At 37.8% G+C, this 17,716-nt stretch overlaps 1 protein-coding gene across 4 annotated transcripts in view; it reads right to left on the reverse strand.

The window, feature by feature from the left end:
* ZFYVE9 (zinc finger FYVE-type containing 9) overlaps positions 1-17,716 on the reverse strand; it is a 63,786-nt gene that overhangs the window by 16,592 nt on the left and 29,478 nt on the right. For all 4 annotated transcript variants that reach the window (XM_072868869.1, XM_072868867.1, XM_072868868.1 and 1 more), the window contains 6 exons: positions 15,379-15,478; positions 11,480-11,656; positions 10,981-11,150; positions 10,078-10,201; positions 8,236-8,358; positions 6,821-6,976 (listed from right to left, as the gene is read on the reverse strand). In XM_072868869.1, coding sequence (XP_072724970.1) covers positions 6,821-6,976; positions 8,236-8,358; positions 10,078-10,201; positions 10,981-11,150; positions 11,480-11,656; positions 15,379-15,478 — 850 coding nt within the window. The remainder of the gene's footprint in view (positions 1-6,820; positions 6,977-8,235; positions 8,359-10,077; positions 10,202-10,980; positions 11,151-11,479; positions 11,657-15,378; positions 15,479-17,716) is intronic.

Below are 17,716 nucleotides of genomic sequence, written 5' to 3' on the forward strand. Positions count from 1 at the left end.
CATGCAGGCCTCCTGGGCTTCTGCAGTAATCTCAGGCTTTCCCATCTGCAGACAGAGAGACTGCTAAGTAGGAGTTTCTGCTCTTTCTCCACCACCTCATGATGGAGTGTTTGTATTTGAACCCAAGGTAGTGATGTGCATGTCTCCAACGTGCACATCAACAGAACAGTAACTGGGGGGTTTCTCCCTTTTACACACAGGAGACAGCCAAACACTAGGTTTTAGGTAAGTAAAAACATGAGTCACAGAAGTGCAACTTTGACATCCTCAGTAAGACAAGTATGATCTTCAAGTTAAGCCTTCTCTATTTTTATACTGCAAAACTGCCTAAAAATCATACACAAGCATTTCTAAACGCAAGAAAAATAAATACAGGAGGTACAGTTTTGGCCAGCAAAGGAAAGGTTAACCAATGAGTCCTTTCAAGTCTGTCCTTTACACTGAACCCCTATGAAAGTCCCAAGTCATAGCAAGTCTCCACAAAGCCAGTGCCAGCATGAGAATAATACAGCTCTTCCTGCCCTCACTCCGGAGATGTGGCCATGATACTTTGCATGCCTCCAGACCACCTTGGCACAATCACCACCAAGTATTGCTTCCTTCACATGACCTTGGGACCTCCAGCTTTAAATATAGCTACTGGCAGGTCTGTAAACGAAAGGCTCCATTTTATACTCCAACTAACAAATAAGTTCAGGGGTTTCCTTGCTATTCAAATTTTTGGCACCTCAGTGGAATTTTTTTTTTTTGTTTTGCTGTACCCACAAGATGCTGCACAAACTAAGCTCTCACATTCTCTGTTAAATGGTGACAGGCTTTGGCACCCTGGCACCCCATGGCAGAGTGTGGCTCGTTCATAGCTTGCCACTATCCTGTGAAGCTGATTTGTAATTTTACAGATACACACAAGCAAGAGCTGACACCACCAACCCAGACCATATTCCAGAACTCTTATAGTGGCTACAGTTTCTGTAATGCTCAGCTGAGCATACTTGATGAAAAGTAGCTACTGGTCAAACTGAAGGACTAACATGATTAATAGAGCCACATCAAATGTTGTCAGCTGCAGAAAATCATTAATCCTGCCCATATGCAAATACATTTCTCTGTCAGCCTGTGCTGCAACACTATTGCCTGCTCAGGGAATACACTGCTAATGCACCAACTCAGGCATCTTGCTAGTGAGCGCAAACCAATGTATCAATTGGTGTTCATGAAGAAGATTTTCACTTAACTAAAATAGCTGCTGGCACCTTTCTATATCAACTCCACCCTTTTGCTATTGCAGTTCCCACCTACCCTCACTAATCTCCTCTTCTTCATTTATACTTCCTTTTTCCCTTCCCATCTGTTCTTACCCAAATAGAAGCTACAGGCCTGATGATAGTAAAATTACTTGGTGAGGTTCTCGGTTCCAACATGACCATAATAATCCTTTCTAACCTTAAAATGTATGAAGTGTATGAACTGCTAAACTGAATTGAATTCTGCACCCTTTTCTGAAGTCTTTTCTGTGTGAAAGAGGCTAGGCAAAGTGAAGCTGTACAATACTGTATAGTTCTGAGACGTGCAGTACTGCCCACTGGGATGACAAAGCAATCAGACATTTCCACTTGTGACTGATGCCAAGTGCTGCAGCAGAAGGGGACGACTACTTATTTTTTCCGTTTCAGGAGATGGAGCTTCAAGGCTCACACGCGTGGGATGCCTTAACAGGGATTTTTTCAGCCAACAGAAACATGAAAAAAACCCTCAGAGTGGAATCTGCAACTCAGCTGTTCAGCGCTTTGCTACCATAAGCCACAGCATTATAAATTACTCCTTTTGACACAAGCAGCTCGCACAGTGCAAGCTCCAATAGGTTACCACTATTAAGAGGACAAACTATTGGGATTAGGTAGTTGTGCTGCAATTCATTATTTATAACAGCATGCAAGAGCCTGCTATGTGGAGAGCATGGGAAGAATCAAGCAAGTGTTTTCCTACACACCTCTCCAGTGCCCTTTTCAACCAGCAAACCCAAGTCAAAAAGCCTCTTTGGGCTTTGGGTTTGTCCCACAAACATTTCTGCACTGACCAGGGGTTGTCAGCCTTTCCTGCCATGTCTTGAAGGTGGTTCCAAGTCAAGGCTCCACTGATAAGTTGCTATTACCAGCTTGACATGGTCAAACCCAACCCACTGCACTGTTACAAATTTTAGGCATAGAACTGTGTTTCAGAAGCTTGTAGAGAAAATGCAGCTGTCAGAAAAACCTTCAAAAAAAGCTATTCTTCTCAAAAGCATGTAATTTAATTTGCAAAATATCACAACTTCCTTTCTAAAGAGGTAATCTCGGAGTGAACAGAAAGGTGCCTTTCCTTATATTAGGTTCCAGCCCTTGACATGAGACAATTGACATTATTTAGGAAGTGCCTTAAGTGTGCATGATGCATCTAAAGCAGCTCTGCAGGAGGTCGGTACTTATTCTCTTCTCAGTTATGCTGGGTTATCCTTGACTTTAAATCCTAAGCAGCTCTATAAAGTCCTTTAAAAAAACATGCTTTTATCCAGTGATGTGACTTTCTCTTCAGTCATGATCCATGCTGTTTTGAATTCTTCACTTAGGTATGTTTCTCTGATGAACAAGGTACTTTGCATATCAGTTTGGCAATCCCTTCTGGACTCAAATAAAATAGTTTATACCAGGAAAGGTAAAGAAACAAAGATTCCTGCATTTGCTTATTGCCCTCAATATGCGGTGAAGCCAGTTAGGTGCTTTTACCAAAAACAGTGAGGTTAAATTCCTAATGTATGCTTCATATCTTTTGGTTAATCCCAGGTCAAAAAGCTGGTATTAGCATCCAGTCTCAGGGAAAGCATACATATGTGGCTTGGAGAAGCTAGCTGCATCTGCTTGGCCTCATTCCACTGTCATCCGTAACAACCAAGAACTGCCAAGTACCAAACACCATGCCAGCATCCTGACAACCCAAGCATCCCGGTTCTGTAGCAAGAGATTCAAAGCAATATTCACCTGGGAACAATCTTGCCAGATGGATTTTCTTCAAGAGCAAATGAGCACATACTCTTTGGAAAAGCAATACAAACCCAGTCACTACCGCACCAAGAGCCATAAAGAGACACAGAAGAGACAAGACCATGAATGTAACTTGATGGCACAACACATCCGTAGCAGATGCCAACATTGAGAAAAAACATATGAAATCCAACATTCAAAGTTCTGACCATACTCAGCATCTTTTTACTGAAACACATCAGCAAGTAATTTGGAAAGAACTTATATTGACAAGGGACATAATGCTTCACTTACTATCACTGTGAGTAGCAGTTACCAGCATCCAAAACTTCCTCAGACTAGCCTGTGGCAGTCTTCCACAATCACTCTCACACCTTATATGATGTTTAATTTTGTATCCATCTTTCCACATTACACTTGCAGGGGTGTATTATTCACTCAGTTAACCTGTTCTCTGTTCAGAACATCTACATGGGCTTCTTTATAGATCTACCCTGTATTAGCTACCACCTTATTTAATTAAAACCAGGCAGGGTTAAAAATACACAAACCTGTGACTGGGATAGAGCCACCCTCACCCAGAATATCACACAAACCAGGGCAATCACAAAGCCATTTCAAACAGTTGCCAGATTTGCATTTTCACTACAAAAGTAACAGTAGCATTTATTGTATTCCACCAAAGAGCTGATGTACTAGGGCATATCTGGCAGCTCTATATTAACACATCTAACTGCTTCAAAGTACCCATTCAGATGGACAGAAGTTGTCATTTTTCCATTCACTAGACCTCCTGCCAGGCTTACAGCCAACAGACCAGGATAATCATGGGATTACTACTATAACAGTACAACTACTACAACCACAACATAAATCATTAGCTTTCAATTTCAAAACAAGAAAAGCAACACAGCATGGAGCTTGATGACAGAGAGGCCAGAGGAAAAATAAAGTGATGGAAACTGAACAGCCATTAATACTTGCCTTAATTAACAACTTTGCAATTTATTATAACTCAGATGCATACAACCTATAGTGAAAAATGCCATTTTTCCTTCAAAATCTCTCCGTTGTTTTACAAGTATAAAGTCCTAACACCAGACCATAGCTTGAGATTGAGGACTTCCTATAAGAAAACTAATGAAGCTTCAGGGCAGTGCTGCACCAGACTGACATCTTACCCATGCTGAAACAGGAGATGAATCTGAAGGACAAACTGCAAAGCATTGCATGTACAGACTAAGTGCTCCTGCCTGCAGGTCTGAGGCCTGGGCTCTTCTGGCGCTACCTGCACATGCTAGAACCATACTCTGCAAACAGCTGAGAGCAATACCTAGCACAGAGGACAGGACTCAGCCTCAAGAAACAAGTTATCCTCTGAGGAAAGCAGAAACATCTGGGAACAGGCATGAGTACACGTAAATTTGTGCTTCCAGGCTTGAACACAGAATTCAAACTTGAGCAAGAAGAGCTAGTAAATAAATGTGACTCATGAAAACAAAAATTGCTATAGATATGGGCTTTAATTAAATAAAAAAAAAAGGAATGCTGTATTTTTCAGCTAAAAACAAAAACAACAAGAACCCCCAAATCACTCCAAAACAATATCAACATCGCTAAACGTAAATTTCAATTAAAAATTTCAATAAAAAATACTATATGCCTTTTTGTTTTATGACTGTTTTTAAGAAAACATTTACTAAAGGACATAAATAAAAAACATCCACAGAATTTATTTCAGTTTCCTGATGGCAAAATAAAGTTAAACCAATATATTATATAATGAAAAATGAAACTGTGAGGCAGGGTTTTAAATAGTCTCTAACTTCTAATGGGAATTCTCGTTTACTCTAGATGTCTATCATCTAATTGCCAAGAGAGGTGCAGTACCTCTGAAATGAACAACTTAGGAAGCGTGGCTCCATCTACAACAGCATGCAAACTGCTAACCACTTCCAAGGGATTACAGCCACCAAACTGAAACCCCTACAGCATCATATCCTGAATGACATTTAAAACAGCCAGAGTTGCAAATATGCTAATATATACTTCTCCCTCTCAAACACACATGACTTGGAAAGAAAAAAGGATGGATATTGAGAGAGTGTGTTACAAAACGCTATGGGAATTTATCAAGGTGCTATGTTTGACAAAAACTTCAGTGCAGTTTGGTATTATATAGCAACTCAAGGTGTCTATCTGCTCCAACTACATGTCTGAAATACAACATGGAGCAAATCCTACCAAAAGAACATTACACAGTGGAATTCTTAAACAGTGAAATTTGGTTCCTGATTAAGGATTGTACAATAGTAAGCAGCTCTTTGCACCAGTGCAACTGTAGGATATCAAATTACTACCACTAGAGCACTAAAAAAAGAATTCCAAATACATTATGTAGGAGTTATAAATTATGTATTTCTGTAGTGTAATTATGCAGAACTTCATTGCAATATACACACCAACCTGGATTTATATCTGCAATATATATATATATACATACATACATACACACACATGCACAATTTTTCATATCCATCTCTCTCTGAATAACATCATAATTAGAAGATACAGCATTGCAAATGAAGTGAGGTTTGGAAAGGTATTTGTTTCCAGTGTACACGAGGTCTATTATGACATGTGATAATAGTACATTCTGAACCTGGCAACCTCTCTGGACAAGTTGACCTTTGTTGTATCAAGATGTTTCAGGAAGCAAAGATCTTTTTCATTATTTTATTAAAGTGTTAGATTCAGTCACTCCAAAGGCATTGCAAATGATAAGCAGAACCCTTGGTAAATGTATTTTCAGTATATAACCTTAATGTGATCCAATTTCACCTCTGGAAAACTAGCTTTATTTTCTAATCAGTGGAACCAAATACTTGCATTTTTCCTTATGCAATAATTTTTGAATTCTAAGGTCCAACAATAGCTAAAAGTGGAAGCCCATTTACTTAGCAAATGTAAAAAGTGTAAAGGTTTACATAATACAATTTTGCAATTGAGATACTAAAATTAATGGGATGATTTCTGGGGATGATTAATAGGGATGATTTCTGCAATGCCCTACAATTCATTCCAAGCACACAGATACATATGTATTTGTATTACTTTATAATATAAATAGTATCTCCATAATGTGGCAATAGACACACACACTGTGGGAATTAAATTTCTGAACTACCTGGTTTGGGGATATTTAACATACTATCCACAAGGATTCTCAAAATTTTCTTTCTGTATCTTTAAAAAAGCTACCCTGAGTTCAAGCTGAAAAAAAAATTATTAGAAGCAATGTCATTAGTATACCATAAGTCCTGCTGAGTATCCTACTACACTTACTGCTAAATGAACTACAGTACTAATTTCAGATATGTTAGCCGTACTCAAGTTCTTACCCCAGCACCTAGCAGAAGCAGCCAGAGCAGACAGTCAGCAATGGCTGCTGAACACAAAAAGTTGTTATAGGCAGAGTCCTCCTGCTCCATTGCTGTAATAGTCTATGCATGGCCTTTATAGCCCAAACTTCTTTGTTCTGCTGGCACCCAGAGGAAGGCTGGAAGATCTTTGCAGCAGCTCCCCAGCTTACCAGCACCTCATTAATACTTTTATTTGGTGAGATGAATATAGCACTGGATACTAATAGCCAATAACAACTCAGACCCCTATCAGCTTTGATCCTTATTCTCTTTTTATTTTATTTTTATACAAAAATAGCCATTTGCTAAATGACAAAAATGTGAGTATCTGACCCAGTACGATCATCTATCCAAACCATTTTTAACAGAGAGCATTCCTACCTGCTAAGGCATCCCGGTAAAGTTGCACAAAATGGTTAAAGATATCCTTAGGCAAACATTTCTCATCAGGCAAACACTGCAAGAGAATTACTATCTCTGACTGCCCCACTGCATGCATGCCTTTTGTAGTGAAACACCAGCACTTCCTGTTCACATCTGCAGAGAGGAAAGCATGTATCAGAACAGAAGATCAGAGTTTCATAAAATATGCCTAAATTTCACTACAGGAAGATAGCTCTTTCAAGAATCAGTTTTACAGCATGTTTGGTTGTGGTATCTGTTACACAGACAAATTAGGTTCTAAATCTGTTATCTTGCAAGCAAGCATATCCAAAACAAAAGCAGCTCAATAATTCCCAGTTTATGGCTAAGGAAGAGCCAGATCACTACAGCTCCCAGTCAGATCTTGGCATTAACACCACAGAGCAGACTTTCAGCAATTTCTGTATCTAAATTAAAGGACAGGATTTAAATGGGAATGAAGGAACCTGGGAAAAGGCCAGGCTGTTGGCTGTGCATATCATGATCCTGACAGCTAAACCAGTTTCAGAGAGTGATCTCTCGCTCTTAAGATGGATAGCTGGATGTCAGGTGTGTTCATGAGACATTACTGTGTTGTTCTGCTTCACATGAATGTTAGTGATGACACATGCTCTAAGCTTCACAATTCATTTGTTGAGAATACTAAGTTATTGAAATAGAATCTTTCATCTAATATGTATATATGTGCACACTAATGACATTTTGATATATATGTATGTAAAAAATTGTACCGCTATCTATGCAGATGCTGAAAGGTTTGTAAACAACATCTTAATTTATTGTATAACTTCTCACAGAACCAAAACATTTTACTGCAAAACTGTCCTCAATTTCTCAAATAATGTCCCCTTATTCAGCAGAGATCAACTGAGCTACTAACATGAGAAGCTATCTGTATGCCTCCCCATTCATTCCTCCCTCCTTCAGCACACGTACACACACACATGTACACATGCACAGTATAGAAAAGGATAGAAGAGGTGCACAGTGGAATGGAACCTGCATATTACTATAGGATCCTATCTGCTTTTTCCAGAATGGCATGACAGGGAAATGAGTTAAGCAACCAAAGGAAGAACAAGTGAAAATACCTTGCCCTACCAAGTTGGACAGGAGACACCCATCTCCAAACCTGAGACTGGAGGCTCTATCAGTCTAGTTTATATTTTCTACACAAAATTATCTGTATTGATGTCTAAATCACTGGAAAAGAGCCTTTGTAATTTAACTTAATATGGCTAAGTACAAAGTTTTCAATCCATGCACATTTTCAGAGACTATCCTACCAAATAAAAATGCTGCTGTTCCTACTAATAATATATATAACATTTCCCCTCTCATACCCCAAGCCTTATTTAATAATAAAAACTTACAATTTACTATTTTTACCATGGACAGCAAATTAGCATTTAAAACAAATACAAGAGGGTCAGGGCCACCATCTTCCAGCTGCTGCATGACAGAGATCTGAGAAGGTCTCTCTTCTACAGCATAGTCTGTGAAAGAAACAAGTAAACACACAGTGAAGTCCTTAACAGTACTCTACATTATAATCAAATAACCCCAATTCTGACGCCTTTTGGTTTTTTGACCTTTTAAAAAAAACTTATTTAAATATTGCTGGTTTGATTGATTGTTTCCTAGGCTGGTATTTTCAAACTTCAATAGCATTTATGTGCATAACCTCTGTACATCTTTTAGAAAAGTGCAGCTTGTTTCATAAATCAACTTTTTTTCGGTATCAACTGGAGCAGAAAATGGAAATCAAATTGAGAAATGTGTCATGGTGTCAACTGAAATCCCAAATGACAAAGAAGTTGTTATTTATATCACAGTAAAGCACAAGAACATCAGTCCTGGACTACAAACACCAACACATGGTCTATTCCTATCTCACGTAACTTATATGTTCTGTGCATGAGCTACTAGGAAGATAACCAAGGGGGGAACACTATATAAAACACCATTTTTTATAAATCATAGAAGGTCTAAATCCAGTGTAAAATGGATCCCAACATGAAACTTCAAAGATGTCTGTGGTGTCCCTCTATGATTAGACCCAGATGACTAACAAATTAAAAATTTTCATCTATGTGATTATAATCTACTCTGCATTTAAGTTGTAACAAAAAATAGTTACACTGATGAAAACAGATTTTGAAAGAAATGTATTACCTTTCCAGCTAAAATTATCTAGAAAGAAAGGTAATTTTTCTTTCTGATGTGAAAAATGTTTCTGGAGTCTTTTTAAATAGAATTAGAATATCAGAAGTAAAATGCTGCAAAGAAAATGCAGTATGTGACAGCACATGAAACAACATCAACTTAGCATACAAAATAGAATTTACGTGAAGTTATCTACATAAAAGCTGAAAAGTACAGTGTAGTTTCAGTCCTTTTTTGTGGAGAAGACTGAATAATCAGGCACTTATATGATCAGCTAACCCAGGATGGAACAGATTTGTTCTGAAATTAAATGCTGATCACATTTTGATTTTGACACTATCCTGCAATAAAAGGTTACTTCCAGTTTAACATTAGAAATGCACTGTATCACCAAAATATTTAATAGGAATAAAAAAATTCAAATATGAAAAAATAATTTAATCCCAGGAATGTATAAAGGGATGTCATGAATCAGACTGTGGAAAGCAATTGTCAGATAAACAAATATATACTTTTTTTCAATATTTTAAAAATTAGTTTTTAATTTTCTGAATCCTCCTCCATTTGGATACTCTGGAAGGGGACATCACAATTACTAAAAGCTTCACTGTGGGCCAAGATACGCAGTAGTGCTATTGAATGCAGTGCTCCGGGATGCCTCACTCAGACAGAGCGGATGTTCCAAGAGAATTTCAGAGAAGGGAAGCATGAATATTCATAAGGCTAATTAAAATGTATCTCTGTGTGAAACATTCCCCACAGTCCGATTAGTGAAGAAATTAGCACATATTTCTGGACTGAAGTTAATTTTCTTTTTGCTTTGTGTTTTACTTCTTCAGTAATTTCATTGCAAGATGGGGTTCTTCCTGGATGCTAATAAGGATCAATGGCGCAAATGACTGTCACAACATTTAGCCACAAGTACTTGCCGTGAATTTCTTCAAATGTTCAGCATATTGCCAGCATCTTATTTTTAAAATAAACACAGTAACTATTAGGTTAATTGCAACTGGTAAGCATAAAAGCTAGCTGCCAAATTATACCCTCACCTCCTTTTACTCCAGTGGAGATGAGAATTGGAGGAAGACCATCTTCAGGAATTAGATTCATTGCACTGCCAACAGGACTGCCAACCTGAGTTATATTTCCCGAGAATACAGAAGCATTATCAGTCTACAAGAAGCAAACAACAAGAAAGGACAACGTCACAAAAGTAATAATGATAAAAATGTAAGAGCTGGCTGACTAGATTACTAGATGTGGGTGAAGGAGTCTGTGTCTGCTGGAGAACCAGAAGCACCAAGTAATCTGGCTCTTTAACAATAGATGATCACATGATGACTCCTGTATGTGAACTATTACTAAAAAGCCTGCTTAGACAGAGACTGCATCTCCCTTCTCTAACACCAAACATACCCATTCCTTTACAAAATCTAAATGTACCTATGCCCATCTGAACTTTTTGCAAAGTCTCCATTCCACTCACACAGGGTATAGTGGATTTAACATGGTTAGATTATATCTGCACTTTCCCGCATACATCATTTTATGAGAAGTGTCAAACAAAGTATTTTTCTGCTTTGTGGTATGACAATCTTATTGTTTCAAACTTCTTACTGACCATGACTCAGCTTTCTTAAAACATGCATTACACAAATATCCTTCATACACAGGCTGTACAGTCAAACACTTGGAAGCCACCTAGCACACAGACTTCAAATACTGCTTAGTGCTCTGCCCCATGATAGTTCATTTCAGTTCAAAATATATGGTTGTTTCAGCACTCTGCAAACATTAAAATAAGTGAGGACACTTGCTGTACAACATACTAAGACAAGCCTCAACAGATTTCCTAGATCAGCCTTACTGAAATCACCATAGAAGCTAATATACTACTCACAACCAAAGCAAGCATGGTATTTTGAGCGGTGAATAGCATAACGCTTCCTTACTTCTGCTGATAAAGTGTTGTTGGTCACAGGCTTTGATGGATCGTGTGACACTGCTAAGGTTCCTGTGGAAGTTGTCCCAGCCACTGTCAGTTTTGCTGCATCGGCAACTTCTCCATTGGGTAATATCCCATCAGCAAACCAAACACGCCTTTGTTCTCTAGGTTGAGCCACTAGACAGAACATAAAAAAATAGGATTTAAGATCTCACAGCAACATTGACTGGAAAATTTGAGTACAGAAGAGCAAAACTGAAAAAACTAATAAATACAGAAATGTGGACTGGAAGGGACTTAAGACATCATCTACTGCATTTCCTATGGCAGCATCATGTATAAACACATCTGCTGAGAATAGTTTACTTGTCCCTAAAAACCTGATGTCCCTACTGAGGGCAGGAATATCACAACTGGCATTAGCTAGAGTATTTGGAATGGATGAAGTGCAGATATTCTTTCCAAATCCTTACTACAGGTAAATTGAAAGAAAAAAGTACTCTTACCTTCTGCTCCAGGATGCTTTAAAACTCCCACAGGTACCATGACAGTGGGAGGCGGAGAGCTCAGGGCGCCCGAGGCCTGAGCCTGCTGCAAAGGAGGGATAGTAGAACAGTATTCAGCGGGATTGTTAGGGTTAGGACTCTGGCTTGAGGCACTCATCATGTTCTCCCAGGCTTGAGCTAAAGCAAACAAAGAACAAGAAACATGAACACAGAGGAAAGTATCTAGCAGTCCAAAACGCTGTGTTAAGTTCTCAGATACAGTAGGTATGGACCCTGCCACCTTCCAAAGACCATCCCTCTTCCCAGGAGAGCCCAGGAGACTGTAATTAAGCAAGAAAATCCATAGCAGGAGGAGAAACAGAACTGGCCCTGTGCAATAAAAATATCAGTTCATAGAGAAATATTTTCTGAAAATTGTAACAATACACTTTGACCTGAATGGTGCTTAGTTCCTCATGCTTCATTTTGTTTCCTCTTCAAAGATTTAACGGAAAACACTCAATTCTTATATATGTATATTTATCACACTGTACGAACAGATGGACATTCCTATTTTGTATGTTTTATAACCTACAGGACACTTGAACAGGTTTATCTTTTGTATATGAGAAAAAGCACCTTGCATTTCTTTATATCCAGGGCAGATCAGTACAGAAGACAACTTATATTCTTAAATATAAAAAACCCCTTATGCTATTAATTCTGAAGGCATGACTTGAGCCTTAATTCAATTGCGCAAACAATAGCACATAAAACTTCTTTGTCAACAGCATCCATGACAGGGAAATCTCTCCTCTAGCTAGTGAAACAGACTGTATCTCCACAGTACTACTTCTTTTTCATCGGTAAGGAAGGCTTGTAGCTATGCAAGGTACCAGAAAATTCATATGTGTGCTTTCACCTTCAACCATATTAGTATGTTACAAATAAATGCAGTCCTCTAGTCAGGCATAAATATCATGCCAGCTACGTTCTCAGGGCAGCTATAGAGCCTGAATAAATAATGTACATCTTTGGGTTCCTTTGGCTATGAATTGTCAGAAAACCAAGGTGAAAATAAGACCACCAAAAAAACCCAAACAGAACACAACAGAACATAAACTCCTCCTGCTTCCTCCCATCAACCTGCAAAACCAATAGAGTGAAATTCCTGACTATGGAAAAGGTATTGACATTTCCATTTGAGAAGATTAATTAAATGGAAGTCCTTTTTAACAACAATTCTGTATTCATTTAGAGTATAGGTCCTGAAAGAAGGAACTGTTAAAAATGTACAAAGAAAAGTTACATCTCTAGAATCCCTTTATTAGAAAAGTCATAACATGGTAAAAGAACATTTTTAAAGCCTCTAAATCAAGCAAAGTGCCAACTCAGCATATCTACCAATTGAAAATACAGTAAAAATAGCATTGGAAACTTATTAAACACATAGCCTGACCATGGAAAAGTGCCAGAAAACATACAACCCTCCCCCCACACCCCAGTGAAACACAAACCAGATACCGAGCAACCAAATGAAATAACTATTTTTGAAGTGCAATTCCTACCCCCGGTTCCAAGACTGTGCAAAGATTAATGCTTAACCTGCTGCACTGAGTGGAAAAAAAAAAAACAACAACCTGTACCGACCAAGAAACCACAAGGATCAGGAAGGATCTGATACAATCAGGCTACAGGTTAACTAATCAGTAACCAAAAGCATCATCACAAAGCACTGCAGCAGGCAGAACAGAGAGGTAGCCCCGGGGCAAGTACACCTAACTATGCAGGCAGCACTCTCCCTATAATAAACCAAGCAGTGGTGTCACTGTTCGCTGCATTAATGTGTATCCGTCCTGGCAACACGACAGAAAGGCTTTTAAAAGGAAATCATTATAATATGATCAATTTTATTATGCCTTTTTACAAGAACACTTCTGGTTTCAACTGAAATATTTTCAGATTCTTCCCTTCCCCCAGATGAAAACAAATCCTACTCACCACCAAAAGAAGCCAGCTGTCTTTTGCCATACACAGGTGTATGTGTAATTCCTTGTTCTTGTACACCTTGAAATGTGCTAGTTTCTCCATCTCAAAACATAACATTTTAGCACCCCTTCAACGTCATCATCAGGACTCGGTTTTAATTTCTAGATATTACAACCTACAATTTCCTGTCACCTTACACATTTGGCCTACAGTAAAGAATTATTCATAATTAAAACCTACCACTGCACACTGATTAATCTTTAATCTTTTTGAAACAGAAAAAATTTTTTCCTGTTTAATAACAGAAACTGTCTACTAATTTTGGATGCTCATCTCAAGACTAAGCATTCAGTGACTTTCAACCAAACCTGCATAACACTGAACTTCTTTGGAGAAAAAATAAATCTATGAGCTTCTAAGTTTAGTTAGATGCTCAACAAATTAACACATCTTTCTGAAAACAGCAGCCCATATAATCTACTACACAGTAATATGTAAAGATAACATCAAAATTACCTTGTCTGAACACTGACATAACACAGAATTTTCCAAACTAATTCTTGGTTAAAACTACAGCAGAAGTCTTTTATCAAAGTCTCCAAAGTTTAACTAAACATTTGCAGCAATGGAGATTCCATGATAACTGTTCAATAATTATCAGGATAGTTAGTTATCCCAATGGTTAGAAGTCTGCATTTAGAACTTGAATTTGTCTGACTTCTCATTCTACCTACTACATGTTAGAGTGTGCCCGTCAGACCTTCCTCTACAACTAAAGTAACTTCTGCCATCAAGACTCAGTTATCCATATATATATTTATACCCCGAGATCAAGTCACCTATTCACCTTTCCATTAATAAACCAAAGACGGAGCGCCTGGAATTTCTCATGATGAGACAGGTTTTCTCATGATTTAAGCACTCACATGGATCCGCTCTCAACCTAATCCAATTTTTCTACCTTCTCAATTCAAGACATAAAAACTGAACATTGAGCCTTTCAGCAACAGCTGTCTCCATGTCATGGAAATAAATCAATTGCACAGCATAATCACCCAAAGGTAACTGCCAGCTCAGGAAGTTCTTGAAATTTTCAGAAGCCTCAAGATATAGTGGGAAGAATACTCTGTGTTTGCCCATATTTATACCACATATGTAAAGTATTAATACTATAAAGGACAAAATACAAAATAGATTCCATGGCCCTTTGGTCAAAACCAAACACAGTCTTTCCTTACACCAAGCAGAGGTAATATAACTTCTTGTTTTTTCTACTTGTTAACTTCATAACTACTTGTGACCTCTCTCATCTGTCCCATGTTCACATCAGGCTTTTAGCCACAGCACCATCCTGGGTTTGACAGACTCTCCAGCAATGTGCCCAAAGCAATAATCCAAACTCAGCTGTCCACGTCTGTGGATAGGTTCTTAGACAAGACCGCCTACTCTAGCACCAAGGAGTTAAGGAGGAAGAGTTGGATTAATTTGTGGATAAATACTACTTTCCCAATTTCTTATAGTGCATAATCTAGAAGAGGCACAACGGCATTACTCTTCTCTTTGGCATCCCATACGAAAGTGTAACAGGTTATCCACTCAGGCATCAAAGGGCAGAGAGTAGGCTCCTGAATTAAAAACAAAAAAACAAAAACCACCAAAAATCACCGTTTCTACAATCCTGGTATAGCACTCACAAATGAAAGCTTCCAAACTCATCGCAACCTTACCAGTTTTTGCCTTCTGTTAATCATATTTAGTTTAGGAATCCCCATGCTCCACTGGGATTCCACGCTGATCTCTCAAGGGCCTTTGCTGTTTTAGCATACTTACCCATACAAATAAAGTATTTTGATTTTTTTTTTTAAATATCATCACTGCAGCTCAACACAAAGCCAGTGAAGTGCTGCATCTCAGATTCTCTTTCCACTTACCATTCATTAGTACTGAATGGCAGATTACACACACTCTAGCTTCCTTTCGATCCATGTACAGCAACTTGCACTTCAGGCTACAGCATGCCGCACAAAAAACCTGGAACCAAAGGGGAAACAACTTAAGTGTTGATCAAAAATATGTGATGAACTGATGAATTAGGACAAAACAATATCTGTGAAGCTCTAGACATGCAAAATAAGGAGGTAAATTATCAATATTTTTCCATTAAAGCCACAGTGACTAATACCTGCCCAGGGTGCCTTTCCTACTAATCCTGATGAAGCAGTATTACGTGGAACACATAAATGCATGTTGTCCTGATACTGCACAGTGGTGTTTTTAAAATATGTTTGGCATACATGACAAGGGGTTAATAAATTCCTATCACTTTACAATCCTTCACAGAATTAACAATTTAGGAATTAATTTCAGTCTTAGAAAAAGCATGAGTACTTTCTAGAATCAACTATGCTTAAATGCACAAGTTTTCTCTACACAAGAGATTGCTGTGGCACAGATTAATTCAAACAAGTAATTTTTATTTGCAGCAGGGCAAGTCATCTATATTAGCAACTCGAGCTTTTTAATCTCTTCATATATAACAAGCTATTCCTCAGTTGGGACTTCAGTGCATGTATCAAAATGTTTTAAGTGTTCAACTTATAAAATGACATTTAAAAAAGCTGACTGACATTGGTACTGCAAGAAAATCTTGCTCCATTTATATATTTAAAAAAAGCTCATATTTACATGATTACAAACACTTTAGCATCACAACACTAGAGAGAAATTAGGAACTGCATTTTACACACACTGGCTGCTAAGGGGGAACCCAAAATCCCTGGGGGCACAACCTGCTTCGGAGATGCAGTTGCATTGCTAGCGCTTCTCACCTGAACCAGCTCTAACAATACCCCAGTCCTGGGCAGGAAACAGTGTTGAGGCTTCCTCCAGACAAGCAAAACCATAAAACGTGAGCATGGCTTGTGCGCCAAAACAAACACTTGCATGCAGATATGATCCTACAATAGCAATTGCAATCTCAAAATCCTGCAGAACAGACAAATCAGGGTGCCCTAATGATTTCTTATTTGTTTTAAAGAATAATATTTTCTTTGTTTAAGAAAAACAGTATTTCTTCAGGGTTATTATTCAGTGGCATGTGAAGATACTGATGAATACCCATATCATGCAGAAAGGTAATGTTACACTCAGGAAATCTAAAAACAGCAGCAGCTACCTAACAAATGAATTCAGATATTAAGAGACAATTTCAAATTTTAATTATAGGTGGGTACTATATCTACAATTCACTATGCACTATTATGATCTGTAATTCTTTCTTAATCCAAAAAATTATTCCATCATCACTTCAACAGCAGTATTTCTGTAATATAGACAAGACACTACATAGGATTCTCATATATAAATATTTGTAAGCCTAACTAAATTTCAACCAAGTTAAAGATCACACCAAACTATGACCACTTTGCAGCTTGTTGCCTTTGCAGTCTTTTAGTGGCAAGTATTTAAAATAAAACACATACATATAAAATAAGCTCTGAGTTCACCATGAGAGCTGAAAATCAAATGTGAAGAAAGACGAGCTCGCCCTGTCTCATTTCAACCAGTTTTAATGTTTCCTAATTATGTCAACTTAAACATTTCAGAAACAAAATGTAAGTGTGTATACACTGGCATTTTCATACAAAAATAAAAACAACCCTTCTACGTATGTGAAAACCTTTTTTAAAAAAAGCAAATATACTTTAAAAATCTGATTTCTGCATTTACACCTTAACCCAATTTACAAGCACTCTAGGGAATATTAATAACAACATCACAGCATATTTTAGAGACATTTGACATCATTTCAATTCTCTGGGAGAAACTTCCAGTTGGAAGTTCAGTACTGAACATGGAAAAATCAACTACAAATGAAGGACCAACACAAATTAATATCTAATTTAGGACCCTTTATCAAATAGCACATTGTTCATTCAGCAAAACTCCAAAATGCAATGATCTAAATATTAAAAGAGAAAATAGAAGCAATGACAGAACATCTACACCTCCTCTCTTAGGCTGCATTCAGCCTTCTAACAGTAGTAATGCAGAGGAAGAACACAATCCAGCACAACTGACAATTTAGTCTTGTTATTAACAATCACCAAGTCATTATCTCAGTATATCATGCTATAAAAAAATACCATAGCAGTGTCAAAGCAACCTTTTATGTTACTAGGGTTTTCAGGTTCACTGAGTTGTTAAAGCATTCGTTGCTAGGGGATTGGGTGATCTTTTTTATATTTTAGTGGAAAAATATAGTTTTGG

The sequence above is a fragment of the Ciconia boyciana genome, chromosome 7, assembly GCF_034638445.1.
Source record: "Ciconia boyciana chromosome 7, ASM3463844v1, whole genome shotgun sequence".
Lineage (NCBI taxonomy): Eukaryota > Metazoa > Chordata > Aves > Ciconiiformes > Ciconiidae > Ciconia > Ciconia boyciana.